The sequence below is a fragment of the Nannospalax galili genome, unplaced genomic scaffold, assembly GCF_000622305.1.
Source record: "Nannospalax galili isolate Female #2095 unplaced genomic scaffold, S.galili_v1.0 scaffold430, whole genome shotgun sequence".
Lineage (NCBI taxonomy): Eukaryota > Metazoa > Chordata > Mammalia > Rodentia > Spalacidae > Nannospalax > Nannospalax galili.
In genome coordinates, this window is record NW_008328607.1 from 1,267,955 (window position 1) to 1,295,377 (window position 27,423).

The following is a 27,423-nucleotide window of genomic DNA, read 5'->3' on the forward strand; positions in this document are numbered from 1 at the left end:
GCTGGAGAGATGGCTGAGTGGTTAAGAGCACTGACTGCTCTTGCAGAGGACCTGGGTTCAATTCCCAGCATCCACATGGCAGCTACGAACCATTCTTAATTCCAGTTCCAGGGGAATCCGAAGCCCTCCTCTAATCTCTGTGGCATTACACGACACGGGTGTACTCACTTACATGCAGGCAATATTCAGTGGTGTGGCATGGAGGAAAGCCTTTCTGGAGGCGTAGGTATAGACAACTGAGGTGGACATTTTCTCTTTCTCAAGGAGTTCTGTCTGCTATAGGGGTAGAGAAATGAGAGAGTAGGTGGGAAGGACTGTAACCTTGCCCTTAGTATGTGTGTGTACTTTTCTGGTGGGGAGATGTTACATTTTTTAAAAGACAGGGTCTCATGTATTCTAGCCTGGTCTCGATTTGTGTAGCTGAAGATGACCTTGAACTTCTGATCCTCCTGCCTCTATCTCCTGAGTATTGAGTTACTGGCATATGCTACCATACTATATTTATATAGTATAGGGGATTGAACCCAGGGCTTTGTATGTGCTAGGCAAGCACTTGAACAACTGAGCTACATCCAGCCCTAATAATATGTTAACTGTACAAAATAATTGAGTTCTTTTATCAAGCACTGACAGAGGGAATAAAAAATAATTTATTCATGAACCAGTTATGAGTGACCATGAGCCTGGAACACTGGAATTAGGTTGCTCTAAATACCATCTTCCAATATGGAAATGATTTCATGAAGTTTTTATAGTTAAAGAACAAAAAGCCGTAAAGTACTTTTCAAAACATTGGTGGGAGTTGAGGGTATAACTCGGTTGGTAGAGTGCTAGCCTAGCATGCACAAAGTTCTGCATTCAGTCTCCAGGACTGCATTAACCAGGCATGGTAGCACTGGAAAGACAGTTACAAGGAATTGTCAACAGATGGGAATCACTGGGGGCCATTTTAGAGTCTGTTTCTGTATGTGCTCTCTTAGCTGATGGGAATGATTAAGTAAGAGAAAGGGGGTAGAGGAAAGGGTGGACTTGTAGCAAAGGTGTCCTTGATTAGACATAGGCAAGGAAATTTGAGTGTGCACAAGTGGAGAGATTGACAATAATTCATTATTTTCAGAGGGGAAACTAAGTGGTAAATTTAGACATTCTCTTTCATTTTTTCTCAGTGGTAAAGGAAGTTCAGTCCTAAGCATAAAGGCAGGAGGAAGGTGAAGAGGAGGAAGGAAAAAGTGTTTTAGGTCTAGTAAGTAAAGAGAAGGGCTAAATTGTGGCTGAGATTGTGACTGAGAGATGTTGCATTACAGTGGTGCCTGACCACTTGGTGTCAGTTAGAACAAAGAGTGAGCCCAATCTGTTCTAAGAACTTGTTCCTTCTCATTTCTCTTAGAACTGTTCTCTTGAACAAAGGACTTTCTCTCTTGCCTTAATCAGAGAATTTTCTGTTACACCATAAACAGATGTTATCATTCTAATCCCACCTGTTTGCAAATAAAACAGGATAAGCTAGTGCTTCCATTGATAGTCACTGCTTTTAGCACTTGGTAGATTCACAACACACACACACACACACACGCACACACGCACACACACACACACGACTGAGAACATAAGGTAATATTCTACAGTCTAAGAATTCAAAGATTTTATTTGCTGATGTAGCAGTATTTGTACAGATCTTGTATTTAGTTGTAAATATTAACTGCTGTGACCTTTTGCTCACCTAAATTTCTTTTTTATCTTATTGACTTTTTAATTTATGTAACATTGTACATGTTAGTGTAAGCACTATATGATACTTCAATACATACATACATTGTAGGAGCAGGCTAAACGTACCTACTTAAACCTTTATCAAACTTTTTTTAATTATTTTTATTTTATGTATATGAGTGTATTCCCTTCATGTATGTAAGTGCACCCATGTTGTGCAATGCCCTCAGAGGTCAGAAGAGGGTACCAGATTGCCCTGGAACTGGATGGTTGTTAGGCACCATATGGGTACTGGCACTTGAACCTGGGTCCTCTGCAAAAGCAGTCAGTGCTCTTAACTGCTGAGCTATCTCTCCAGACCCACATTTATTAAACATTTTAGAGTTTTTCGAGATACACAGTATATAGTCAGTGCCTAGCTTTATTGCTGAGTTCTATCACTAGCCCTCAGATTCCATTTTCACATCTGTAGAGCAAGGAGAGTGGCAGTGTGTTTGCAGGGTGATTGGAAGGATTAAGTGGGGTGATACATGTAGAATATCTAGCATGTAATCTGGCAGTGTTGGCTCCTTTTACTTCCTCTTTTCCAACCTCTGGCATATTATCTGACACATCATACATAGTTCAGTAAATTCTTGTGTGAAGAATATACACATTAATTGAACAAATACCAAGTTCTTTTTACTCCTTTGCTTTTGAATTTTTACTGTATTCAAAGTACTCCTCCCCCAGTGAAATCTTGCTAGATTTTTTTCCCCTTTCCATCCTTGGCTTAGTAAATGTTTACGTTATCATTCCCAAACTGTGAGAAACAGTGACAACCAGCACTCATTGCGTCCTTGCTCTGCATAAGACATTATGCTCCATTCTTACCTAGAGTCTCTCATAACAGGATAACCTTAAAAGTGTATCCTGATTTCAGGGTCTAAACTAAACTACTTCCTAGAAGGAAAGAGACAAAGTACTTATTAGAGAATCAATATATTATTCTTTTTCAGAATTAAACCACTTCTGACTTCTGTATTCAGTTATATACACACAATATAATCTTTTGGTTAAGACCATCCCAGCACACAGACCCTGGAGATAGCCTTGGTTTGAATCGGGCTCTGTCATTTACTAATTGTGTATCCTCAGGTAAGGAATATAATCCCTGGTACCCCATATTAATCATCTGTAAAATGTTTTGATTCATTTTAGGTTCCTAAATATTTGTCACAGCAATGGGCTAAAGCCCCTGGAAGAGGTGAAGTTGGGAAACTGAGGATTGCCAAGTAAGTCATTTATATAAGTATACATTATTAACATTTTAAAAGCTGTTTTAAAAAATGTTTATACTTGCTTTTGAATGTGATTACAGTTCCTAGAGAATTCCTGTAGAAGATTGGAAGTGCTGAGCACAATAGAGAGGTTATGGGATGGTGTGTGTCCTGTAAGGAGAGTGGCTTTTGCACCTGTGCGCATCACTCATTCACACCTCCTTGCTAAAGGTGGTGTGAATATAAAGTTAAATTTATTGGTAAAACAATGTCAGTGAAGGAGCAGATGGTGCAGTCTCCCCATCCATCCTCTGTTCACAGTGTGCAGAGGCGTGCTTGGGTTGGGCATAACTGGACAGTGCCTCAGTAGAAGGACTCTGCCACTGTGTCACCATACCTGTTATAGGGGCTCTGGAAGGAGGGAGAGAGCATCTAGCAAACACTGTAACAGAGATGCCCCAGAAGCTCAGCTAAGGCTTTGTGTTCCATTCTTTCCATTCATATTTTGGGGGTTGCCTCACCTCCTATACTGGAGATTGAACCCAGGTCTTCCATGCTAGGAAACGTTCTACCACTGAGCTACATCTCCAGCCCTGGTCCATTCATTTTTAATCCAACCCCAGTGAGATTCCCATGCCTACTACTCCATTGAAACAGTGCTTATCTGTTAGCAGTGTCCCATCTTTGTCCCTTAGCTTTTCTTTCATAATAAACCTTCCTAAAATTTAGTGACTTAGAACAAAAACCATTTTATTTGTTCATAGTTTTCTGGATTTGTTCCGGTTTGGCTGACCTGGCTAGAACCACCTCATTAATGTCAGGTGACTTGATATCAGCTGGGCAGTGGCCATCTGTTTCATCTTCTGCATGTTCTTTCACATGACAGTGAAAGTTCCTAGTACCAAAGAAAAAGAGAAGCCTGAGTGGACAGGTAGCTTACAAGCCTGAGCTTGTGTCTGTTTGCTTAAGTCTCATTGGCCCAAGCAATTCACATGTTCAAGCCCAAATTCAGGGGTTGGGTAATAGTGCCAAAGAATTTGTTGTTCTGAAGAATTTTGTTCCATGTCTACTTTCTTAATTCTTCAGAATCAAGTGGCAACCCTCTTAATTGACCTTCAACAGAATTTGACATAGTTGATCACTTCTTTCCTTAAACTTTTTCACATCACGTCAGGGCAGCCTCATCCTTCATAGTGTCTGTTGCTATCCCTTCTTATCTCAGACTCTTCATTTATGTGACCCCTGGGCTCAGTCTTTAGTTCTTTCATCTGTTCTCCTAACTTCAAATGCCAAATGGTATTTAAATGTATAGCTCAAGTCTAGCCCTACCCCAAACTCTAGGCTCATAATTCTGACCAGCTCCTCCATATTCTCACTTGAAAATCTCAAATGCATCTTAGGCCCAGTAACTTGTTCTTCTTTTATCTGAAACTACTTCTTCTAGGTATCCTCCATGGCTGGCTCCCACACATTTTTTTAGGTTTCTGTTCACATATTAGCTCATTGAGGGCTTTTCTGATTACCATGTATAAAATAGCATACTATACATTCTACCACATCCCTCACTTTTTTTCTTATTACTGTTCTTTCTCGTAGTTGGTTTATTTTTTTCCTTTCTGTTCTGTCCATTGGACCTACTATATAGTTGTATACTGCTCATCTCTCCTATCATTCTGTAAATGCTACAAGGTGTTTGTTTTTTGAGACTGGGTCTTCCTGTAGCCATGGCTAACCTGGAACTCCCTATGTAGACCAGGCTGGCCTCAGAGATCAGTCTGCCTCTGCCTCCCAAGTGCTGGAACTAAAGGTGTGGCAAGATCAGGACTTTTTTTGTCTTGATGATTAAGTATCTTGTTTTGTTGAAACAAGTGTTTAAGCAAATGCTTGTTGAAATAGTCAGTGAAAACTTCTATAGCAAGTTTAGTAAAATTAGCTCTTTTATTCTTTATTTCTTTATATCATAGTTCCAAAAGTGATAGTGAACAAGAATATGAATATTTTAAGACTTTAATTTGTCCTGCGTGCTCTTCCAAAGTATGAGGTTTACGCTCCCTCACCCAGTAATACCCATTGACTGAGCATTAAACTTTTTAAGGGGTCATTTTAAAGCTTCTTCATTAAGGACTCAGCTCTGGAGTTTAGCTTTGTTAGCTGCCTTCTAGATTTTGTTCTTTGACACGACTTGTTTTTTAAAGTAAAACTTTTTGATACGTGTGTGTGTGTGTGTGTGTGTGTGTGTGTGTGTGTGTGTGTGTCTTGGTTTTTTTGAGACAGGGTTTCCCTGAAGCCCCATCCTGTCCTGGAACTTGCTATACAGACCCAACTAGCCTCACTGTCTCAGAGATCCGTCTGTGTGCTACCATGCCTGGCCCCCTTTGGTATTTGTCCTACTTGCATTTGTTTTGTAGTTCTTGTTTTTTGTGTCTCTGTGTGTGTGTGCACATCATGGTGTGCAGGTGTGTGTGTGTGTGTGTGTGTGTGTGTGTGTGCGCGCGCCAGAGCTCTATCTCAGATGTTATTCCCCAGGAGCTGTCCACCTTATTTTTCAAGACAAGGTTTCTTACCAGTTAGGCTAGGCTGACTGACCAGAGAGCCCCAAGGATCCACCTGTGTCGCTGTCTCCCTTCTGGGATTACAAGCGTGTACCATCATGCTTGGCTTTTTACATAAGTGGCTGGGGATCAAGCTCAGGTCCTCGTGCTTCAGTGGCTGACATTTCACTGGCTGGGCTATCTCCCTGGCCCCTAGTTCATTTCATAAAATGTTGATTGAAAACAGGCCTGCTGCTATATCCAGAGTTCTAAAGCTAGGTAGGAATAAGTGAAATCATCTCTTTTTCCCAAGGAATGGTCACATATGACTGTTTTCATACATGCAGTGCCGGGGAACCCAGGGCCTCATGGATGCTAAGCACATGCTTTACAACTGAGTAACACCCTCCCCCCCGACTAGGCATTTAATAAATGGCATGCATTATGGCCTTTGAGTGGCAATAAAACTCCAGTTTTTTCCAGTTCCATCTGAATCTCTAGACTTTTTATAGGTCACTAAATCTTTCTGAGTTTAGATTTCTCATCTTAAAGTTGCCAATTTTGGGCTAGCAAGATAGCTCAGAGGGTAAAGGCCTTGCTGCCAAGCCTCACAACTTGAGTTCAGTTCCTGGGACCCATGTGGTGGAAAGAGAGAACTGACTCCCACAAGTTGTCCTCTTACCCCTGTAGACACCTCCCCCCCAAGATAAATGAAGGTAATTAATTTTTTAAAAAGTTTTTAAAGCCATTTTGCAGTGCTGTTATAGGAAGAGATAATATGGAAATAATTGCTTGTATAAATAGCTATTAAATGAACATAGTCCAGCACTGGGCGTGGTGGCGCACACCTGTAGTCCCAGCACTTGGGAGGCAGAGGCAGGCGGATCTCTGTGAGTTCAGGGCCAGCCTGGTCTACATAGTGAGTTCCAGGACAGCTGGCGCTTACAGGGAGACCCTGCTTCAAAAAGACCAAAAAAAAAACCAAACCCCAAAAAACAAAAACCATAGTCTTTGGAAATTGTAAGTAACATTTTTCTGGCTTCACACGTGGTAGGAAAAGCACTCAAATTACTGAGCGTGCTGGATAGCTTTAGTGTCAATTTGACACACCTGAGTAGAGGGAGCCTCAATTGGGGAATTTCCTTCATTGGGCTGGCCTGTCTATGTCCATGGGGCACCTTCTTGATTGTTGAGTGATGTGAGAGGGCCCAGCCCACTGTGGGTGGTGCCACCCTTGGGCAGGTGGGCCTGTGTTGCATAAGAAAGCAGGCTAAGCAGGGGCTAGGGGGGCAAGCCAGTAAGCAGCATTCCTCCATGGCCTGTGCTCCAGCTCCTGCTTCCAGGTTCCTGCCCTGAGTTCCTACCTGGGCTCCCTGATGAACTGTGACCCAGGAGTGTTTTGTCACAGCAATGGAGAACAAACTAGGACACTGAGATAGATCTCTAGTCCCAGTTGTACTTTTATTGAAAAAGGTAAAGAACACACACTTGCAATGAAAATCTGTAGTGATTTTTTTTCCTCTGAAGTGGAATTCTTTGTAATGTAGATAATTATCTCCTTTTTAGTGAGGACTTAGGAATTTTTTAAATTAGGTTTTACTGAAATGGGAGCCCATCACCAAGATGAAGACTGAGAAGTGGTGTCATTGAGGAGAGGCAGGGCAAAGACAAAAGGCTTTCTTTACACACTGAACCCCTTGTCTTGTGGTGGGGTTCACTAGACTGAGAATCTGGCCTCTCCTGAATAGCTGGGGGTGGTTGTGTGACTTTGGGCCATACCTATCTAGTTTTAGCTTCCTTGTTTGTAGAAATGTGAATATTAATGCCTTCTCAACCTATAGGACAGTGTTACAAGACAAATGAAAGCTTAGGGTGTGCTGAAATACTCTAAGCTCTTGAACATTGACATTCCTATCAGTCTCTTTAAAGAACATGCCTGCTGGAGGAATAGCAGATCTCTCTTACTGTGGGAGATGGAGAGACTTGAGGAAGGAACCAAGATTCAGGGAAGTCAGGCAAGCCCTGAGTATTTCTTTGATCACTGAAGGAAAACATTGATGGTGACATGTTTAAACAAGCAATGATGACTGTACTTCGTCCTTGCTTAGAAAGTGTCAAGCTCTTTCCCCTGTTTAAAGCAGATGACTTACATAGCTGCATCTAGTGCTCACGGCATGACTATTCCTTCAGGGTTGCCTGGAACAGTCCCAGTGTATGGTTTCCCTGGGTAAATGAAGTGTCCAGTTTTACTCTCCTGAGTTGCCTTGTTTTGAGAAGCTGTGGTTTGTCAAACTTACCTAAATGTTGGTGTGTGTATGTATTCTATGCATTACCAGGCTGAGTTTTTTTTTTCTCTTTGGTCTTTTTGAGACAGGGTCTCCCTGTAGCCCCAGCTGTCCTGGAACTTATGTAGGCCAGGCTGGCCTCGAACTCACAGAGATACGCCTGCCTCTGCCTCCCGAGTGCTGGGATTAAAGGCGTGCGCCACCACACCTGGCCCAAGTTTTTAATTTATAAAATATTTTTGACCCCTGTACACACAAAGTCCCCTAGAAATACTGTATATGTATTTTATTGCATAACTCATACCTTTTTAAAAAATACTTTTATATGAAATAAAAAGTCATCCACATTTCCCACCACCTGGAGGTGGTGACAGTTTGATATGTAACCCTCTGAATTACTCTACATACTGATTATTTTGGATGCTTAACATATGGATATAGTTTTAAAACATCTTTGTTTATTCCATTGATCATAGCAGAGTGTTATTCAAGTCCCTTTAGGCTCAGATTTGCTAACTTCAGAATATAGCACAGAACTCTGATTGTGTTCTTTTTGTCATTTGCTGTTAAGGAAAGACTTTGGTTTATTATTGCCCCATTTCCCCTCATCTCCTCCCAAGGTTGCAGGCAAGTATCTCTGTTCCTTGAATCTTTAAAAAGAGAATCCTTAATAGTGGCTTGTAATCTTTTTACTCAAATCACTCTTAATCAGTCATGGTTAAAGACAAACTAAATATACTAGATTTCTTAAAAAGCAGTCTTATAGTTGGGGAGATTTCCATGCCAATGTAAAGAATAAATGGGGAGCAGATTATGTGTGTGAGAGAAGAGAGGAGAGGAGAGGAAGAGGAGAGGGAAGTGGAGGGGAGAGAGAGAGGGAGGGGAGGGGAGGGGAGGAGGAGAGAGAGAGAGAGACGGGGGAGGGGGGACCAGCCCAGATACCTAAAATGACACATAATCAGTCTTGCCTTGCAGAAGGTCTGAACTCTTTGACTAATGAGAGCATGCCTATAGTAAACAATACCCTAAGATTGCTGGGGAGATGCTCAAATACAGCTTGCTCCCTAGTAGGTCTCCTGGCTGCATTCTCTGCATGTCTTGTTCACATTCCTAGTTGGCTGAATTTTTGTTGCTATTGCTGAAGTAATAAGCTCACTGTTAAATAAATATAGGATGGATGAGGAACAGCTTAGTAGTGCATGAGACTTAAGTTATCAGGATTTCAGTTGATTTCAGGGATAATATGGAACATCAGGTTTTTGTGACCCTAAACAGAAATCTGCATTAATAGATACTTGTTTAGAATGAAATGGAGTAATGGTCTCACTCTTTTTGTCAGTGCACAGTTCAGACATGTTTAGTTCTCAATGTTACTCTTGAAGAGAGAAGTGAGCAAGTAAGTTCATTCAGTGGTTAGAGACAGGGATGATGAGTAAAGTATTTCACTTGATGCCCTATAAGGATCATGGAATAGTAGAAGGGATTATTAGGGTTGAGAGACTTCAGGCAATCTAGGTAAACAGTCTTAAGGGCTGATGCGATGGCTCAGCAGTTAAGAGCACTGGCTTCTCTTGCAGAGAATCTGGGTTCAGTTCCTAGCACCCACATGGTGGCTAACAGCTGTCCATAATTCCAGTTCCAGGGGATTGAGGCCCTCTTCTGACCTCAGGCATTGTACACACAGGTGTTCTTATATATATGTACAGACAAAACATTCACACACAAAATAATAATATTTTTAAGAGTAGAAGCTATGATCAACTATGGATTCTTTTTTAATATTTTATTTATTTTTTATGTGTATGCATGTATTGCCTGCATGTAGGTAAGTACACTCATGTCGTGCAATGTCCACAGAGGATAGAAGAGGCTGTCGGATCCCCTGGGTCTGGAGTTATGGACAGTTGTTAGCTGCCATGTGGGTGCTGGGATTCGAACCTGGGTCTTCTGCAAGAACAACCAGTGTTCTTAACTGCTGAGCCATCTCTCCAGCCCCCAACTATGGATTCTTAAGAAAATTAGCCACTTTACTGTGGAGTGTGTGTATGTATGTGTGTAAATATTAAGGAGTGAGAACAAAAAGAGAAAAGAACAAAGATTTTAGAAAGGTAGTATGATATACTAGTTATACTAGTTAGTTGAATGGATCCAGGAGTCAGGTTTGAGGTTTAAACCTGACCTTGTCACTAGCTAGCTGTGTATTTTTTGGGTAAGTTGCTCACCCTCTGTTTTCTCATCTGTTAGCAGGGTATATAGTGTTAATAATTCATATTTAGCATGTGTCTATATCTGTATATCTAGATATATGTATATAAAGTACTTAGTCTGTGATTGTTCACCCTCTGTCGTAGCACACATGCCATGCAGATTAGACAGTAGCTTTATGGACCTCCCTCTCCCTACCAGATCTCCCAAAGGCCAAGCAGCAGTGTGCTATGCAGCATAGGCCAGAAACTAGGAAGATCTGTGTGGTGTGGTTCATCTCAGCATAGATGGTGGGTGGAGAAAGCAAGAGCAGAGGGGAGGGAAGAAATGTACTGCTTGAGAGGCAGCTCTTCCTAAATTTGGCTTTCACTTAACACTTGAAAAATGCAGTCTAGCTATGACCATCATGAGAGTGACAGCCCGTTTGGGCAGTTTGGACATTGTAAAGCGGTTAAAAAATGTTTTATTTTTATCTTATGTGTATGAGTATTTTTGCTTGCATGATGCAAGGATACCATGTGCATGCAATACATATGAAGTACATCAGACCCCCTAGAACTGAAGTTATAGAGAGTTGTTAGCTGCCATGTGGGTGCTGGGATCCGAACCCAGGTCCTTTGGAAGAGCAGCCAGCGCTCTTAACTACTGAGTCATTTCTTCAGCCCTTGTAAAGCAGTTTTTGAGATATCCTAATCCACTGTTCCTGGATTACTTTTGTACCTTTGGGCATTCGCCATGTATCATGTATCACATTTTAATTAACTTTGTAGTTTCGCTTTTTTGAGATGTCCTAATCCACTGTTCCTGGATTACTTTTGTACCTTTGAGCATCCACCATGTATCACGTGTCACATTTTAACTTATTTTATAGTTTTGCTTTTGTAGGATGTTACCATCCTGCCTAAATTCAAACAGTTGTATACTGTGGACAGGCATTTAAATAGGCACAAAGTGTTTGAAGGCAGTCTGACAACATGCATGTGTATGTATGCATATAATAGCATATGCAGCACACACGTACACAGTAACACAGCTTAAGACAAAGTGAAGTTATAATCCCACTGTTTCCTTCCATTACATTACAGCTCAAACATGATGTTCAGTTCTTGTTGCTGCCTTTGGGGCAGAGGGGAGAGGACTGGGGTGATGAGAGTGGAATATGAATAATAAAGTATTCATGCCTTGCCCAGTAGTCATAAACTTCTAGAAATTTATCCCATTAAGCAGCAAGTCAGTGATGCAAAGATTGATAAGCATAGATATTGATGATAGCGTTGTTTGTTATAGAGGAAAATTATCGACAGCCGTATTCCTTAATAGGGATTACTTAAATATGCTGGGCATGTTTTTATTTTTGAAGACTTCTTAAAAAATATTTTTATTTTATGTGTATGAGTGTATTGCCTGCATGTATGTGAGTACACCTATGTCGTGCAACGCTGCGGAGGTCTGAAGAGGGCTTTGGATTCCCCTGGAGCTGGAGTTAAGGACGGTTCACAGCTGCCATGTGGATGCTGGGAATCGAACCCAGGTCCTCTGCAAGAGCAGTCAGTGCTCTTAACCGCTGAGCCATCTCTCCAGCCTTTGAAGACTTTTAAAAAAAATAAAACAGAAAAAAATCTCGAGGCTGGGAATGTAACTCAGTTGGTAGAATGCTTAAGTAGCATTCAAAAAGTCCTGTTTGATCCCCAGCCCTGCCTGAATCAGGTGTGGTGGTATGTGCCTACAATTCTGGCACTCAGTAGGTAGAGACAGGAAGATCCAAAGGTCAAGGTTATCCTCAGCTACATAGTGATTTCAAGGCCAGCCTAGCCTAAAAAAAACACACAAAATAAAAATAAATTTAAAAATGAAACAATCTCAAACTATAGGAGAGGTAGAAAAATAGTAAAAAGAACTTTTTTCCTGGACTATTTAAGGCTAGGTTGCTGATGTTATTCCCTGCCACCCTCCACCACTCTGTGTATTTCCTTCAAAGACATTTTCCATCTAATCCCACACGTCTCCACATCAGCACAGGACTCCCTCTAAACTTAGACTTCATTCAGTGTTCCCCACTTGTCTCAGTATTGTTTTATAGCAAAAGGCTCTAGTTTCAAATCTTAGTTATGTTGTATTCTCTTCTCATGTATTTTTTATTTTATTATTTATTTATTTATTGGTTTTTTTGAGACAGGGTCTCCTTGTAGCCCCAGCTGTCCTGGAACTCACTATGTGGACCAGGCTGGCCTTGAACTCAAGGATCTGCCTGCCTCTGCCTCCCAAGTGCTGGGATTAAAGGCGTGCGCCACCACGCTTGGCCTTATTTATTTATTTTTATGTGTATGTGTGTATTGCATGCATGTATGCAAGTGCACCCGTGTCATGCAGTGTCCTCAGAGACAGAAGAGGGTGCCAGATCCCCTGGTATTGGAGCTATGGATGATTGTTAGCTGCCATGTGGGTGCTAGGATTCAAATCCAGGTCTTCTACACGAACAACTAGTGCTCTTAACTGCTGAGCCGTCTCTCCAGCCCGTCATGTATTTTTAAAATTTCCTTCATTCAACAGAACATTCTGAAGTTTTCCTTGACTATTCTAGTGCATAAACCCCAATAAGTGTTGATATTTACAAGACAGTAATTTTAGTGAATCTGTATTTGTCTGATGGTTCTTGATGGTTAGATTTGAGTCATGTAGCCTTGGGCAAGAATAAAGCAAAGTGCAGCAGGTTCTTCTGGTGTTCTCCTGGGGCTTGCGTGCTTGCCTTTGATCTTGTTCATGATAGTATTAACTTGAAGCATCTTCTAAGTTTCTTCACTGTAAAACTTATCTTTACTCTCATGTAATTTATATATCTGTGGAGTGATACTATATATATATTCCATTCCTGGGGCTGGAGAGATGGCTCAGCGGTTAAGAGCACTGGCTGCTGTTGCAGAGGATCTGGGTTCGATTCCCAGCACCCACATGACATCATCTAACAACTGTCCATAACTCCAGTTCCAGGGGAATTTGGCGCCCTCTTCTGACCTCTGAGGGCATTGCACAACACGGGTGCACTTCCCATGCATGTAGGCAATACACTTATATGCATAAAATAAAAATAATTAAAAAATTAACTATTCTATTCCTTATTAAAATTTTTATTTATTTATTTTAAAATTAATATTTAAAAATGAAGAAAAAAGACACATGATTAATTTTTTAAAGACAAGAGGAATGACTGGAGTTCTGGGTATTGAGAAATGAACTCAGTAGTGAAGAAAGAAATGCCTACCTCATTGATTTCTGGAGAAACTGTTGAAGATGTACTAGTGGATGTTGGTCATTTGGTCAAGGCCATCATGCAAAGGGTGTGCTAGTTGTGATGTGGAACAATAAAAGGTTTTATGTATTTCATGCACAGCATACCAAGACATACATGATTAACAGTTTAAAATATATTTTCAGTTTTCAGGGATTAACTTTTGTTTCCTATAAAGTTAATGCATCCAGAGCTCAGCAATATGTCATCATTCTCACTAAGCAGCCTCTATAATTATGTATACATAAAAATGAAGTTTCCTCCCCTCCTGTGTTCCCTAATGACATCTGGGTGGTTTTTCTAGTTATCCAGACTGGAAATGTCAATGTGATCTTTAATTCATCCTTTTTCCTTTGCTGCCCACTTGCAGCCATTTCCTTTTCTGTCAGTTCTGAGGCCAGTGGCCACGTCTTCAAGTCTTGTAAAAGAAGATAGAAATTCATATTTTATGTGAAATCTTAAGGTTTTCTTCATTTTTTTTCCTAAATACTTTGTCAATGAAGAAGATTGATACTGCATTTTAATATGCAAAGAAAGACTGAGAAATACTAAAATAAGCAAACCTGTTTTAAGAATTTAGACTTGGTGGGCGTGGTGGCACACGCCTGAGTCCCAGCACTTGGGAGGCAGAAGCAGGCGGATCTCTGTGAGTTCAAGCCCCCCCCCCCCCCAAAAAAAGAATTTAGACTCTTACTGAGCATGGAATCCCATGCCTTTAATATTGACACTCTGGAAGCATGATGTGATAGTTTGGATGAGAATATCCTCCATAGGCTCCAAGTATTTGGACATTTTTGTCCCAGTTGTTTTGGGAGGTCTTAGAAGGTATGGCTATCCTGGAGGAAGCATGTCACTGGCGGCAGGCTTAGAGAGTTCTTAAGCCTTGCTCTCTTGTTTCCTGTGCCTGCCTGAAAATGTGAGAGCTTACCTTTGCTCCTCCTCCAGCCACCTCTGCCTCCGTGTCTCCCCACCATGATGGACTGACTCTTGTTCTTTTGGAGCTGTAAGCTAAATAAACTTTTTATAAGTTCCCTTCGTCATGGTATTTCTATCACAGCAACAGAAAAGTAACTAATACACAAAGGCAGGTGGATCTCTGTAAGTTCCAGGCCAGCCAGGGCCATAGTGAGACCCCGTCTCTAAAAAGGAAAAAGAAAAATTTAGACTCCTTCTTCTGATGAAAAAGCCCCCTTATAGCTGCCATTCTGGGGGTCATAGACTTTGCTAGAGGCTTACTTATTTCTGGTGTTTACTTGGACTAGTCCTTTACTCTGTTGACCTTATCGTTCACTCAGTTCCTCTTCTCCTGGCTTTCTAGTTTGCATTTCCTTGGTAATATGCTGTACCTCTGTCATAAAATTGGATCATTTTGACAAGGTAACAACTGTCTTATTTATAGTTGTTTGTGGATTTAATTATTTTCATTAGCCTGGGACTTTCTTTAAAAAAAATTTTTTATTGAGTTTGTTCTTTGAGAATTTCATAGATATATACATACATTCTAATTATTATAGCCCTTTCTCTCTAATTTCCCTACCATCCCTATTCTGCTCCCTTCTGGCTGTTTTGTTATTTGAGAACCACTGAGTTTATCCAGGATCATCTGTGTGAACATGGGTTTGGAACTATCTATTGGAGCCTAGTGAGCTCCTCAGTCAGTACATAACAGAAGACAGTGACTGCCCCTCACCCAGAATCCATTAGTAGCCAATAGTTCAGTAAACTGTACTACTTGATTTCTGAAGGACTATTAATAGTCCCAGCCTGTGTAGCCCATTGCAGGCAGCTATAGCTGCCCTGAGGTCATGACTTCAGTGGCTGTGCCATGTCTAAAAGACAGCACTTCACAGCCCCTTTCCCTATCCCAGCTCTTAATTCTCTGTCCCCTCTTCTGTGATGTTCCCTGAGTTTAGAGGTATTGGTATAAATGCCCCACTTAGGGATGAAGATTCAGCCTTCACTTATTCTCAGCACCTTAAGCAGCCATGAATCTCTGCATTCACCAACAGTCATTGCAAAGAGATGTTTTTATGATTAAAGCACAGAGCAGCATTTGTCTATGGGAATAAATAGAAATACGGTTTGGCACTATGACAGTTTAAGCAGCAATGCTAAGTTCACCCTCTTGGGCTTTAAGACCTCCTCAGCCATGGGTGTTTTTCTTGGTTTACAGTACCAGATAGGAATACTCCTTGTGGAGCAGGCATCAAATCCAGAGAGAGCTCGGTATCCCTGTCTATTGCACCAGTGGGCACATTTTGCCTTGCAGGTTGGTATAGTGGGACTCTATAGACAAGGACTTGTGCTTCTCAGAGCCTAAGGAATATAGAAGACTTGTAATGACTGAGTAAGGCATTTAATGAAGGCAGGTTGGTACTAAGCTAAGTTTTAGGAGAAAAGCAGTTTCTTACTGCACTTTACACTTCAATGCTCTTTAGTCCACTTGTATATTCTGTGGTGCAAGTCAGAGCTGAGCACCTTTGTACTTGGTGTTCTTCTGTTCAAATGGTATCTGCAGATCTCTACTGTCTAAAGAGTAAAGTCCATGCTTTGAGCAGTGATATTTAAGATCTTCCAGTTTAGCATTATTTCTCCTTCTTAGTTATTTCCTTTTGGGGGTAAGGAGTAGTCCTAGGGATTAATCCAGTGCTCGTATACTGAGCTGCACCCCCACTCCCACTTTTCTTGTTTGCCTCTCTCTTCCAGCCAAATCTGATCATTAGTTTGTGATCTTGATCTTTAAGATTCTGTTGGATATAAATGAAACCTCTTCAGACAGACAAAGAAGTAGAAGCTAAACATGCTTAGAAATAAAGGTAATAATTGTAAGACCATGGGTTAATATAATTAAGAAAGTTTACAGTGGTGTTATGTGATACAAGTTCATGGTAGGATTGATGTGACTGTTTTCTTACAGGATTACAAATGGAGCAGAGGATAATCATTAGTTGATATAAGTGCAGTATTTTATGTAAATATTAACTAGCATTAAGTCTTTAGATTTTTACTCATATTTGAAAGTAATATGAAATTTAAGTAATTCTGCATTTTTTTCTCTTTTAGGAATCAAGGAAGGACGGAGGTAAGATTATTTATATGAAAATTTTACTTAAAACATGAGCTGGACATGGGGGTACATGCTTGTAATTCCAGTACTTGGGAAATAGGAGTAGGAGAATCACAAGTTCAGGGTCATCTTCAGCTGCATGCAAGTTTCAGACCAGCTGGGTTACCTGAGACCCTGTTTCACAAAAAAACAAAAACAGAACAACAAAAAGCCTGTGAGGTTATTTACTTATTAGTAATAGTGAACAAAAAAGGATATGCCTTGCATTTGGAAAACTCCAGATGAAATGAATGGCTGATGGTCAGGTACACGTAAAGATACAAATACCACTTGCATGGATTCTTTTTCTAGTTCATTCTCATTTTTCTTGTTTGACCTAACTACCTCTTACTTAGTATGAGTTTAATAATACCTTAGTATTCTGTGTGACAGAGGCATTTGATTGGAATTTTGAGGGTTTTCGATTTTAAACCATTGAGTCTAGTTCATGCCGTTTATATAGTACTTATCCTATAGTAGACAGGTATTTAATAAATCATTTTCCTATGTAATTGAAAAACTAGAAAAATAGTACCATACGTTCATGTAATAGTTGTTAAAACTAAAAAAAGTTTATCTTGTTTATAGAGTTTTTAAACTTTTTAGAATAAATAGCTCACAAGCCAGGCGTGGTGGTGCATGCCTTTAATCCCAGCACTTGGGAGGCAGAGGCAGGCAAGTCTTTGTGAGTCTTTGTGAGCCTGGTCTACATGGTAAGTTCCAGGACAGCTGGGGCTACAAGGAGACCCTGTCTCAAAAAGACCAAAAAAAATAAAATAAAATAAATAGCTCACTTTTTACCCCCTTCAAGTACAGTTACTTTCTCAGTGTTCTTCAAATTATCACTCATTCAGTGAGCATTGTTTTCTTTTTATGTGCCAAGCACTATGCTAAATCTTGGGGATTTAAGGTAATTCTTTTGACTTTGGAGACCATAGGAAAAAGTAACTTCATTCCTGTTTTTGGAAAGACTTCTTCAGTCAGACCAGAGAGAATGTCAGTAGACAAGTTCTGTCATTCTGACACATGGGAATAAATCTTCAGTTTTCTCCTCCCTCCCTTCTTTTCTTCCCTTTTTTGGGGGGAGCAGGGAGACAGAGTCTCTCTCTAATCCCAATTGGCCTGGGACTCTCAGATCTGCCTGCCTCCTCATCCAGAGTGCTGGGATTAAAGTGTGCCACCACACTTAACTAAGGACTTTTCTTTTTTTTTTAATCAAATTTTATTTTCATTTTTTTCAGGGTATGAATGTCTTGCCTTCAGGTATTTTAGTGCATCCATGTGTACAGTGCCTGGGAAGGGCGGACGAGGGTGTTGGATCCCCTGAAACTACAGTTATAGATGGTTGTCAGTCACCATGTTGGTGCTGGGAACTGAACTTAGGTCTTCTGCAAGAGCAGCAGTGCTCTTAACCACTGAGTCACTTCTCTAGGTCTCCCCCCAAGAATTTCTTGATCACATTTAAAAAATGTTTAATAGACTCACATTAAAAGTAAAAAAAAAATTGGTTTATATCAAAATGTCTATATAGGTACTTTGAATATAAATATCTATTTAATAAGCTCTGGTTAATTTCTCTATTAGGTATCATTTACTTTGAATGAAGATCTTGCAAATATTCATGATATTGGTGGAAAACCAGCTTCAGTGAGTGCTCCTAGAGAACATCCATTTGTTTTGCAAAGTGTTGGAGGACAGACATTAACAGTATTTACTGAGAGCTCCTCAGGTAAGTGTGAACAGAATTATCTACTATGATTGCTGTATATACTGTGTGAATTTTATGTCTCAGTGTCACTCCTGTTTGCTTGGTTTAAGATCATTACTAGCTATTTCTTTGTCTACCTGTGTTCCTCATCATGCAAAGTTGCTCTTTGTTTTTTTTAATGAATGCAATTTTGACCATTATTTGAGAAGGGCTTAATTCCCATTGGATAATAACTTATTGAATAAAACAGATGGAAGAGTGTTGTGTGTCAAGCTGCTTTCTAAGATTCTAAGAAATAGCTTTTTAAGTTTTGCCAAGATAATACCATCCTTGCTTGTTTTGCTGAACTGCTATAAAGCGAGTAAAAGTTGTACTTTAAAAATACTGCTTAATATTAGGGAATGGTTTAGTATGAATTTCTGTGCTTGTTTGCTTTATGCTTTGAAAAGCCTTCTTACTGCATAAAAGATTGGCTTTTAATTGGTATTGGCTTCCAAGAAGTGTGTGTATAGTTTTTAAATTGTGTGTGGTAGCAATATGATATTTTAGCAGTTCAGTAAGCCAGGAGCAGTGAGTTCAGTGTGTGAGCTAAATATTGAGGAACTGGTGCACTTGTCATTATCATTAGTTTGTGATTTTTAGCCAAATTTAGAACATTTACTGTTGAAGTGGCAGCCTTTCTCAGCTCACTGAAAAATTTTTATCTCTAATTCAGAAAGTTATTGGTTATGTAAAAGAAAAAAAACTCTAATTTTGTTATATCACGAATTTTAAAGCAAGTTGTAAAAATGATGGTATGTTAGGAATGTCGTTGTAGATAAGGTAACACTTTAGTGGTAGCTTTGATTTCCAATAATTGCATAAACTGATGTAGTCTTTCCTTTTTTCCTTGATGTCAAATCTAAAACTTATAAATTATGTCTTTGGGGGCATGAGGTTGAAATAAAAGGATTGGTTTCCCTTCATTATTTTGATGCTATAATAACTTAGTATTTGTAGTATTCTGGGAGGTAGAAAATATTAAAGTAGCCATAGCTTCATCACATGCATTAGATTGGAGAAGGTTCAGCCATTCAACAAATGTATTATGATCTATTACATTGTTCAGGGTATAGTGTAGGTACAAAGAAGACATCTATAGTTGGTAAAGGTTGTTAGCCTGTGGCATTGTCTCTACTTTTTAATAGTTCATGGATAGGAAGAGGCATTGCACAAAGATGAGAAAAAAGAGGCAGTCTTGAGAAAAGTTTGAGTTAGTGAAACTTGAACTTCCCTTGCAGGAAAAAGTACTTATTTCAATTTTTTATAGCTGTGTGACTAATTTTTCCAAAGCATGATTTATTTCTGATTGTGAAGTAGAAAACTAACATGTGTTGTCCTTAAAAATTAATCTTTAGTTTTCATCTTTTAAATTCTGTAGTGTACTCTTTTTGAACATTTTGTGTTTCCATTTCTAGTAACAAGTGTACTCTTAGTGAATATGGTTTTATACAGATTATCTTGGCACAGGGTATGGCAAAGATCAAGATTTCATCCTTATTCTGCGGTTTGGACAGTTTGTTCTTGCTTTTTAGAACTGAAGAATTTGTAGAGCAGCAGCTTACTTTCTAAGTTTCTTGCTGCTGCTTTATCCTTTCATGTCATTGTTTCTTGACTTTGTACCTTTCTGTCCTTTAATTTCTTTGTTGGTGAAATGAAAATAATTATTTACACTTACATTATGAATATATTTAGAATACTTAAGACAATGCTCAGTACATAGTGAATTCTCAATAAACATCTATTGCTATTCCTTCTAGCTCTCATTAAATATTTCCAAGTTTACTTTTTAAGGCATGTGTCTTCATTTTGGATCAGTCTGGAAGTATATTATTTAAGGGTCAGTGAGAGTAGGGGCTTTTATATTCAGTATTTTTCTGGAATGATCAAGAAGCGAAGCTCTAGCGTTAACGGTTCATCTCCTTTTCTGTGGAGTCCTGTGTATTTGCTGTTTCTTGTCATTAAAGCAGCAGTTCTAGAAGTGGCTTCCCTGGATCTCTAGGGAGTCCTAAGTAGATGGCAGGGGCTTCATGAGTGCCATGACAGATATAAATGGACAGGTGTTTGCTTCATATGTATCTGTGTTTATTTAACAGCAGGACAGTAGCATGTTGGGTCTGTGACTCAGAAAGCTCCAGCATTGCCTTGAGAAAGTTCTGGCATTGCCTTGATTGGTCATAAATCTCCCAGAGTATGAGTAACTTAGTCATTTCACAGGAAATCAGCTATGTGTTTTATATTGGGGTGTATTAATAAATGAGGTAGAATTGTTTTGAATTTTTTTAATCATTAAATTACTACTTGGAAACATTTTTTATTTAGTAATTTTCATAGTCTCTCTGATTATTATTCATTGCACTACAGTTCTTTTTCACAAAGGTTATACATTAGTATGAGCCCTGAATGACTTGACTACAGGATACTGGAAAGGGTCCACAAGTATTTGGCAAACAGAACTGCCCTGTTCAGCTCTTTTAACTGCTGGGCTGTTCTTTTCTAGACGAAAGCCGGGTTAAACACATGAGTTATCCCAACTGTCAGTCCAGAGGAGCCCATCCATAGGATTTATGTATGTCCCACAACATTAATAATATCAGAATGTGGAGGACCTCACTAGATGCTCCACATTTCCTGATGTGGGGAGGATCACCACGCAGCTGTTCCAGTTTGGCTTCCAGGATCACAGTTTCTACCTTATCATTTAGGGTTATTGTTTCCTCGGGAATTTAATATTTATCAAACACTAGATGCATTTTCATGCTTACCTTTCTTCTTTCTCAAATCATCGGTGACCTATTTTGAATATTTTTACATTTTCCCTGAAGTGTAGAACTGTACCTGCTTGTTATAAAAAAATTACTTTGGGGGCTGGAGAATGGCTCAGTCATCAAGGTGCCTGCTGTGCAGTCATGAAAAACTGAATTTGATTTTTTGGTGTTTTTTTTCTTTTTTTGGTCTTTTTCAGACAGGGTCTCCCTGTAGCTCCAGCTGTCCTAGAGCTCACTATGTAGACCAGGCTGGCCTTGAACTCACAGAGATCTGCCTGCCTCTGCCTCTTAAATGCTGGGACTACAGGCATGCACCACCATGCCCAGCTGAAAAACTGAATTTGGATCCCTAGAATCCACACAGGAGCCAGGTGTGGCAATGCACACCTGTAATCCCACCACTGGAAGGACAGGGATAGACACATCCCTAGAGTTTGCCCACTAGCCAGTCTAGCTGAATCAATGAACTCTTTGTTTGGTGAGAGACCTATCTCAAAATAAAAGATGGAGAGTAATTGAGGACGATACCTGACATCAACCCCAAGGTCTGGATATACACACATACATGTAAGTGCATACTTACACACACAGGACCACATCCATACACAACACCACACACACACAAACAAGGTGGAAAAGTGATTGAGAAAGATACCCCATGTTGACTCTGGCCTCCAAATACATGCATACCTGTATACATGTACACAGATACAAACACATATATAATAAAACAAAAAATAGGTTAAAAATAATTTTTCTAGGCTCTTTTTGACAGTGTGCAGGTCTATAAAACATAGAATTTTAAAGACAAAGTGTTGAGTAGTATGCTTTGAGTTTTAGTTTTAATAACTTTATTCCTTCTGTTAATGTAATTTTGTTGGGTTTTGAGAGACTTCCTTTTTTAGCTGAATGAATTTTTAAAATATTTTAGTGTCTCTGAGAGATGGAATTAGAGGGGCCTAGTGATATGCTTTATAATGCTTCCCCCTTAATTAAAACTTATCTTCATAGCAATAACATTTTATGAACCAAATTAATTTGTTTCTAATTGAATATTTTTATTAGAGAGTATGTGTTTTATCTTAATGGATTATGTAGGGTTAGCTCTTTAAAAATTTCAAAATTATTTTATTTATTATTTTTATGTGTTTGAGTGTATTGCCTGCCTGGATGTAAGTGCGCCATGTTGTGCAATGCCCACAGAGGTCAGAAGGCATTGGATTCCTCTGGAACTGGAGTTAAGGAGGGTTGTTAGCCATCATGTTGGTGCTGGGAATCGAATCCAGGTCTTCTGCAAGAGTAGCCAGTGCTGAGCCATCTCTCTAGCCCAATTTATTTATTTTTATTTTATGTGTATGAATGTTTTGTCTGCATGTATGTAAGTGTACCTGTGTTGTGCAATGCCCATGGAACCAGAAGATGGTGTCAGTCCATGGAACTAGAGTTATGAATGGTTGCTGGCTACCATGTGGGCGCTAGGAACCAAACCTGGGTTCTCTGCAGGAGTATCCAGGGCTGTTAACTGCTGATCCATCTTCTCTAGCCCTGAATTAACTCTTCTTCTACTTTTGTATTTCTGTGAACTTCTAAAAGATTCATTTTCAGATTAAATATTTTGTTGAATCTCTAGTGTTTTTTACTACATCTCTGCGGATTGCCTCCTGCACTTTTCCTTTATTTCCCCTCTATCTCATGGGTGTTGAGTTTAGTTTTTTTCCCCTAAAAAATTAAACTGTATTTATTTACTTTGTGTGTTTGTGTGGAGGTGCGTGCACACATGCATGTACCACAGTGCATGTGTGGAAGTCAGAGGACAACTTGTGGGAGTTGTTTCTCTCCTTCCCCTATGTGGGTCCCAAGTATCAAATTTGGGTCGTCAGGCTTGGCAGCAAGCACTGTAACCACTGAGCCATCTTGTCAGCCCAAGTTTTTTTTTTGTTGTTTTTTTTAAATTTTCAAAATTTGTTTTCAAGTTTTTTTTTTTTGAAGCATTTCATTACAGCTTTAACATGTTCAGTAACATATTCCAGAGCAAGGATACATTTAATAACTGCTGATTCTAGACATAGGCTTCAAGGTGTTCATTCATCTGCTGCATTTTTTGGTCTCAGTCCTCATGCTGGAACAAGACAAGCTTCTGATTCTGTCCACTGGGGTAGCTAATATGTGTAATAATTGCTACAATCTTTTTTTAAAAAAATATTGTATTTATTATTTTTATTTTATGTGTATGCGTCTATTGCCTGCATGTAAGTGCACCCATGTCATGCAGTGCCCGTGGAGGACAGAAGAGACTGTTGGATTCCGCTGGAACTGGAGTTACGGACAGTTGTTAGCTGCCATGTGGGTGCTGGGATTCCAACCCAGTCTTTTGCAAGAACAGTCAGTGTTCTTAACCTCTGAGCCATCCCTCCAGCCCTACAGTAAGTCTTTGAATGGAGTTAGGTACAGCAAGAGAAAAAAAGTGCGTGGACTTTGCCTAAAGGACCTGGTGAAGCCTTTGTAAGTGCAGTTTTGGGGCAGAACCTTGGAGTATTGTACAGATGGGGAGAAGGAAACAAAGGTAACACTCATTTTTCTGACCTTCACGTTCTAGTGACTGTTCTTCATCTTACCTTTCCCTCTTTGTATTGCTCTGCCACATCCGTGTCAAAGAGTCCTAGAGTACAGCAGAAGAGCTTGGTTGTGGGCTTTAGAGTCTAGTCTACAGATGAGGAAAGCTGGAACTCATACAGTGAGAGCAGAAAAGAAGGACAGTGGAGATAGCAGGTGATGAACTGGCTGTAGGGGAGGAGTTAAGAGTGGTTTCCAGGGATTTTTTGGCCTGTGTATCAGGTCTGGTGGTAAAACTTCCAGAGTTAGGAACTACTAAAAGCAATGGGTAGGGTGAGAGCTGATAGGGAGCGATGTTAGTTTTCACTATTTTTCATCCCTTTGTAGCAGTTCATCATTCAGTAGATTGATGTTGCTGTCTAGTGTTTGTGTACCCTCTTTTAGGCTTGGGATACTTTGGTGAAAGCAATCTCAACCTTTGTGGTGCTTGCTCCTCCTAGTTGAGGAGACAGCAACACAGCAAACAAGTCAGCTATATCTCAGACTCTGAGGTGGTCTGGGAATAAATGGCTTGTGGGATGAGGAGTGATAGGATCCCAATTCCAAGTAGTAGGCAGCAACATCAGCCTGTGATTAGCCAGAGAGGCACTTTTAAGGCAGAGAAGGAATATTCAGTGACACATGTCCCAGCCTGGCATGTTCAAGGGGGTATTAAGAAGGTCCATGTAGGTTAAATGGATACTCAAGGGAAGAGCACAGTGTAGGTAACTTCTTAGGTTGGAGAGAAGAGGCTTGAAGGAACCTGCCTGCCTTTGTAAGGAGTTTGGATAGTATTAGCAAAGTGAGGGGTGTGCTGGGGGATGCAGCAGCTGTTCCGGCTTACTTTTTTAAAAAAATATTTTGTTTATTTATTTTTGTATATATGAGTGTATTACTTGCATGTATGTGAGTGCACCCATGTCATGCAATGCTGCTGAGGTCAGAAGAGGGCTTCAGATTCCCCTGGAACTGGAGTTAAGGATGGTTTGTAGCTGCCATGTTGGTGCTGGGAATTGAACCCCGGTCCTCTGCAAGAGCAGTCAATGCTCTCAACCTCTGAGCCATCTCTCCAGCTTAGATTTTAAAGGCTCATTCTGAACTGGTTGCTTGAGAAGAGACCTGTGGGGGCAAAATTAGGAGCAGGAAGCCCTGTCTGTGTATGATGCATTATTCTGTTCTTTCCCTGGCCATAATAATTCTTAGGTTCTTCATTTATACTTTGTCACTTGCCTCATTGGTCATTTCAGTGGTAGAAATCACACCTTCATATTTCTGAAGCTCATTTGACCAAATCATCCTCTGAAGACTTGCCCGGCACTTCACCCTCATCTGGTCCCACCAGCTGGAGTCCCTTCCCTTTAGAACAGCTTCCTGCACCACTGCCTCTACCTTTCCTCTTGTCTCTCCTCTACAAGGTGTTTATCTGTCTTTTGTAGTCATGACCATCCTGCCCTTAATGATCTAGACTTTTCTTAACCTTACCTCACTTAAGACTCACCTTGTGGTAAGATTTGTATTACTTATTTTGTCCCTTAATTAAAATTTCTGGGCATGGGCTAGGCCTCAACCCAGCATTGCGTCCCCAGTACCCAGTTGTATAAAATTGAGCAGAGTGGATGTGGTGAAATCATTTACCACCTAAGAATTATTAGTATTTAAGATATTTTTCAATATTAAAAAAATGAGATAGTGTAGTAGTGACTTGCAAAGATGGCTATTTTCCTGTGAAAGTTAACATTGTTTTAAGATACTTGAAGTTCAAGACTGATTATAAAATTCTTTGTTCCTCACTTTGCTTTTTGCTTATTATATTTTTTGGATTTTTTTTTTTTAAACTTTGCTAATCAGCTTAGTTCAGCACTGTGAGTAGTGATACTTGGTTAGCCACTCTACATGTTTCAAAGATTTATTCCCCAGATAAAGTAGTAGCCAAGATAATTGGTCATGCATGCCCTGCTTACTTTCACACATTACTTTGGTACTATATACCAGCACAGTATGGCTTAGAATATAATATGCCTATATTTACAGTATATGTATATATTTAAAGAAAATATTTAGGATGAAAATGCTCCTTGAAGATGTTGGATTAACAGTCATTTGAAGACTGAACTGATAGTGAAGATTGTTAATATGCCTGTGTGTAGTGAGTGAAGCATACAATAAAGCAATGTCTGCATTTTTAAGTTGAATTTTTGAGTATTTATGAGGAATATAAATTTGTTGTATTTCCCCTATTTGTTGTGAATTGAGTATCAGGTGTATGACTGCAAGATTTGAATTTCAGTTTCTGTGTATGTATGTGTACTTGCTAGCATTCAGAATACAGCTTCTTTAAATGTTTTCTTACCACTGATTTTAAACATGAGCTGTACTGTGCTCCTAAAATTATCAGCAGATGCATATTACTAATTGCCATACTATGAGACTGTTTAGAGATTTTATTTAGCCATATCTATCGTACTTGTAATTATTTTGAATTACTTTAATACAGTGGTCTCAGGACTGTGTATGTTACATGTGTGTCATATGTGCCATTTGTTTTTTTGTGAGTTTTCATCTCTACTTCTACGTTCGGTCTTTTGGAATGCATTGTTTGGTTGACATATTTGAAGAAAATTTACCTCTTACCTCATAAATTTACCTCATAGTTGGGGGAATAAAAAGTAGTAATTGATGATACAAGTGGTGGGGTTTTGTTTGTTTTAAACAAGTGGTAGTTTCATAATGTTTAATTACCATACCCTATAGTTTAATAGGCTGCAGACAGGGACGGATTTCTGTGTGATTGAGGCTAGCCATGTCTACAAAGCAAGTTCTAGGCGAGCGAGGGGTGCAGGGAGACCCTGTCTCAAAAAGGGAAAAAAAAGGGGGGGGGAATTTATGTTACAGAAAGCTACTGAGCTTAAAGCTTTGGGCACATGTTTTTCACTTGAGAAGTTGTATTTTGTTTAGTACTATTCAGTAATTTCCTTTTTAAGGATGGGTGTTTCTTACTCAATTTTGAGTTCTTACTCAGTTTTGAGAAAGTACCTTTCAGAAATCTGAGTCTGAATAGCCATAGTCTGTCTGTCATTGTTTTTCAAGTTAACAGTGGTCTTCCATGGTAAAGTAGCTAGCCCACTCTGATCCTTCCTCTCAGAAAACCACCTTACTTTGGTAGCAGCAGCAGAACTTTATTCCCCACCCCCCACCTTTGTTCTCAGAGAACATTAAAAAGGTATGTACTTGACAGTTGGAATTTTTCTTTTGTTGAGACAGGATCTCCCTGTAGCCTCAGATGGCCTGCTGGCCTCCATTTCACAAAGATCTGCCTGCTGCTGCTCCCCAAGTACTAAGATTAGTAATGGATCAGCCACCCTGCCTGGCCTGGTGGAAATGGAATAAAACAATTTTTACTGTTGACCAAGACATTCTGAAGAGAGTTAGACTTACCTATAAATAGGAGATGGTGAAGAATATGGAGGTGTAGTTTGTCATGGCATCACCAGTGTTATCCACCATTGCTCTTGGACCATCAGTGCAAAATCAACACAGTGAAAAAGACAAATGTCTTAATGAAAATAGTTTGGGCCTTGTGGATACTCAAATGATCTTGATGCCCCCATGGGATCCTTAGACCCAGTTCTGAGGAATGCTATTTTAGTGTGCTGTAATGAGCAAAGCATTCCTTTAACAGAGATGCTTCCTTCCCCATTTCTTAGGACAGCTCATTCATAGCAGTCTATGACATCCCTGCTTCATTATACTTGAAGTTGGCATTAAGAGTATAGTGTGTGCTGGGTGTGGTGGCGCATGCCTTTAATCCCAGCACTTGGGAGGCAGAGGCAGGTGAAATCTCTGAGTTCAAGGCCAGCCTGGTCTACTACATAGCAAGTTCAGACCAGCTGGGGCTACAGAGAGACCCTGTCTCAAAAAGGCCAAAAAAAAAAAA

General features: G+C 39.8%; 1 protein-coding gene across 1 annotated transcript in view; it reads left to right on the forward strand.

The window, feature by feature from the left end:
- The window catches only part of Gtf2f2 (general transcription factor IIF subunit 2), a 158,613-nt gene that overhangs the window by 8,236 nt on the left and 122,954 nt on the right, over window positions 1-27,423 (forward strand). Inside the window, exons 2-4 of the mRNA XM_008827715.3 lie at window positions 2,911-2,984; window positions 16,340-16,358; window positions 17,967-18,111. Of these exons, the coding sequence (XP_008825937.1) occupies window positions 2,911-2,984; window positions 16,340-16,358; window positions 17,967-18,111 (238 nt within the window). The remainder of the gene's footprint in view (window positions 1-2,910; window positions 2,985-16,339; window positions 16,359-17,966; window positions 18,112-27,423) is intronic.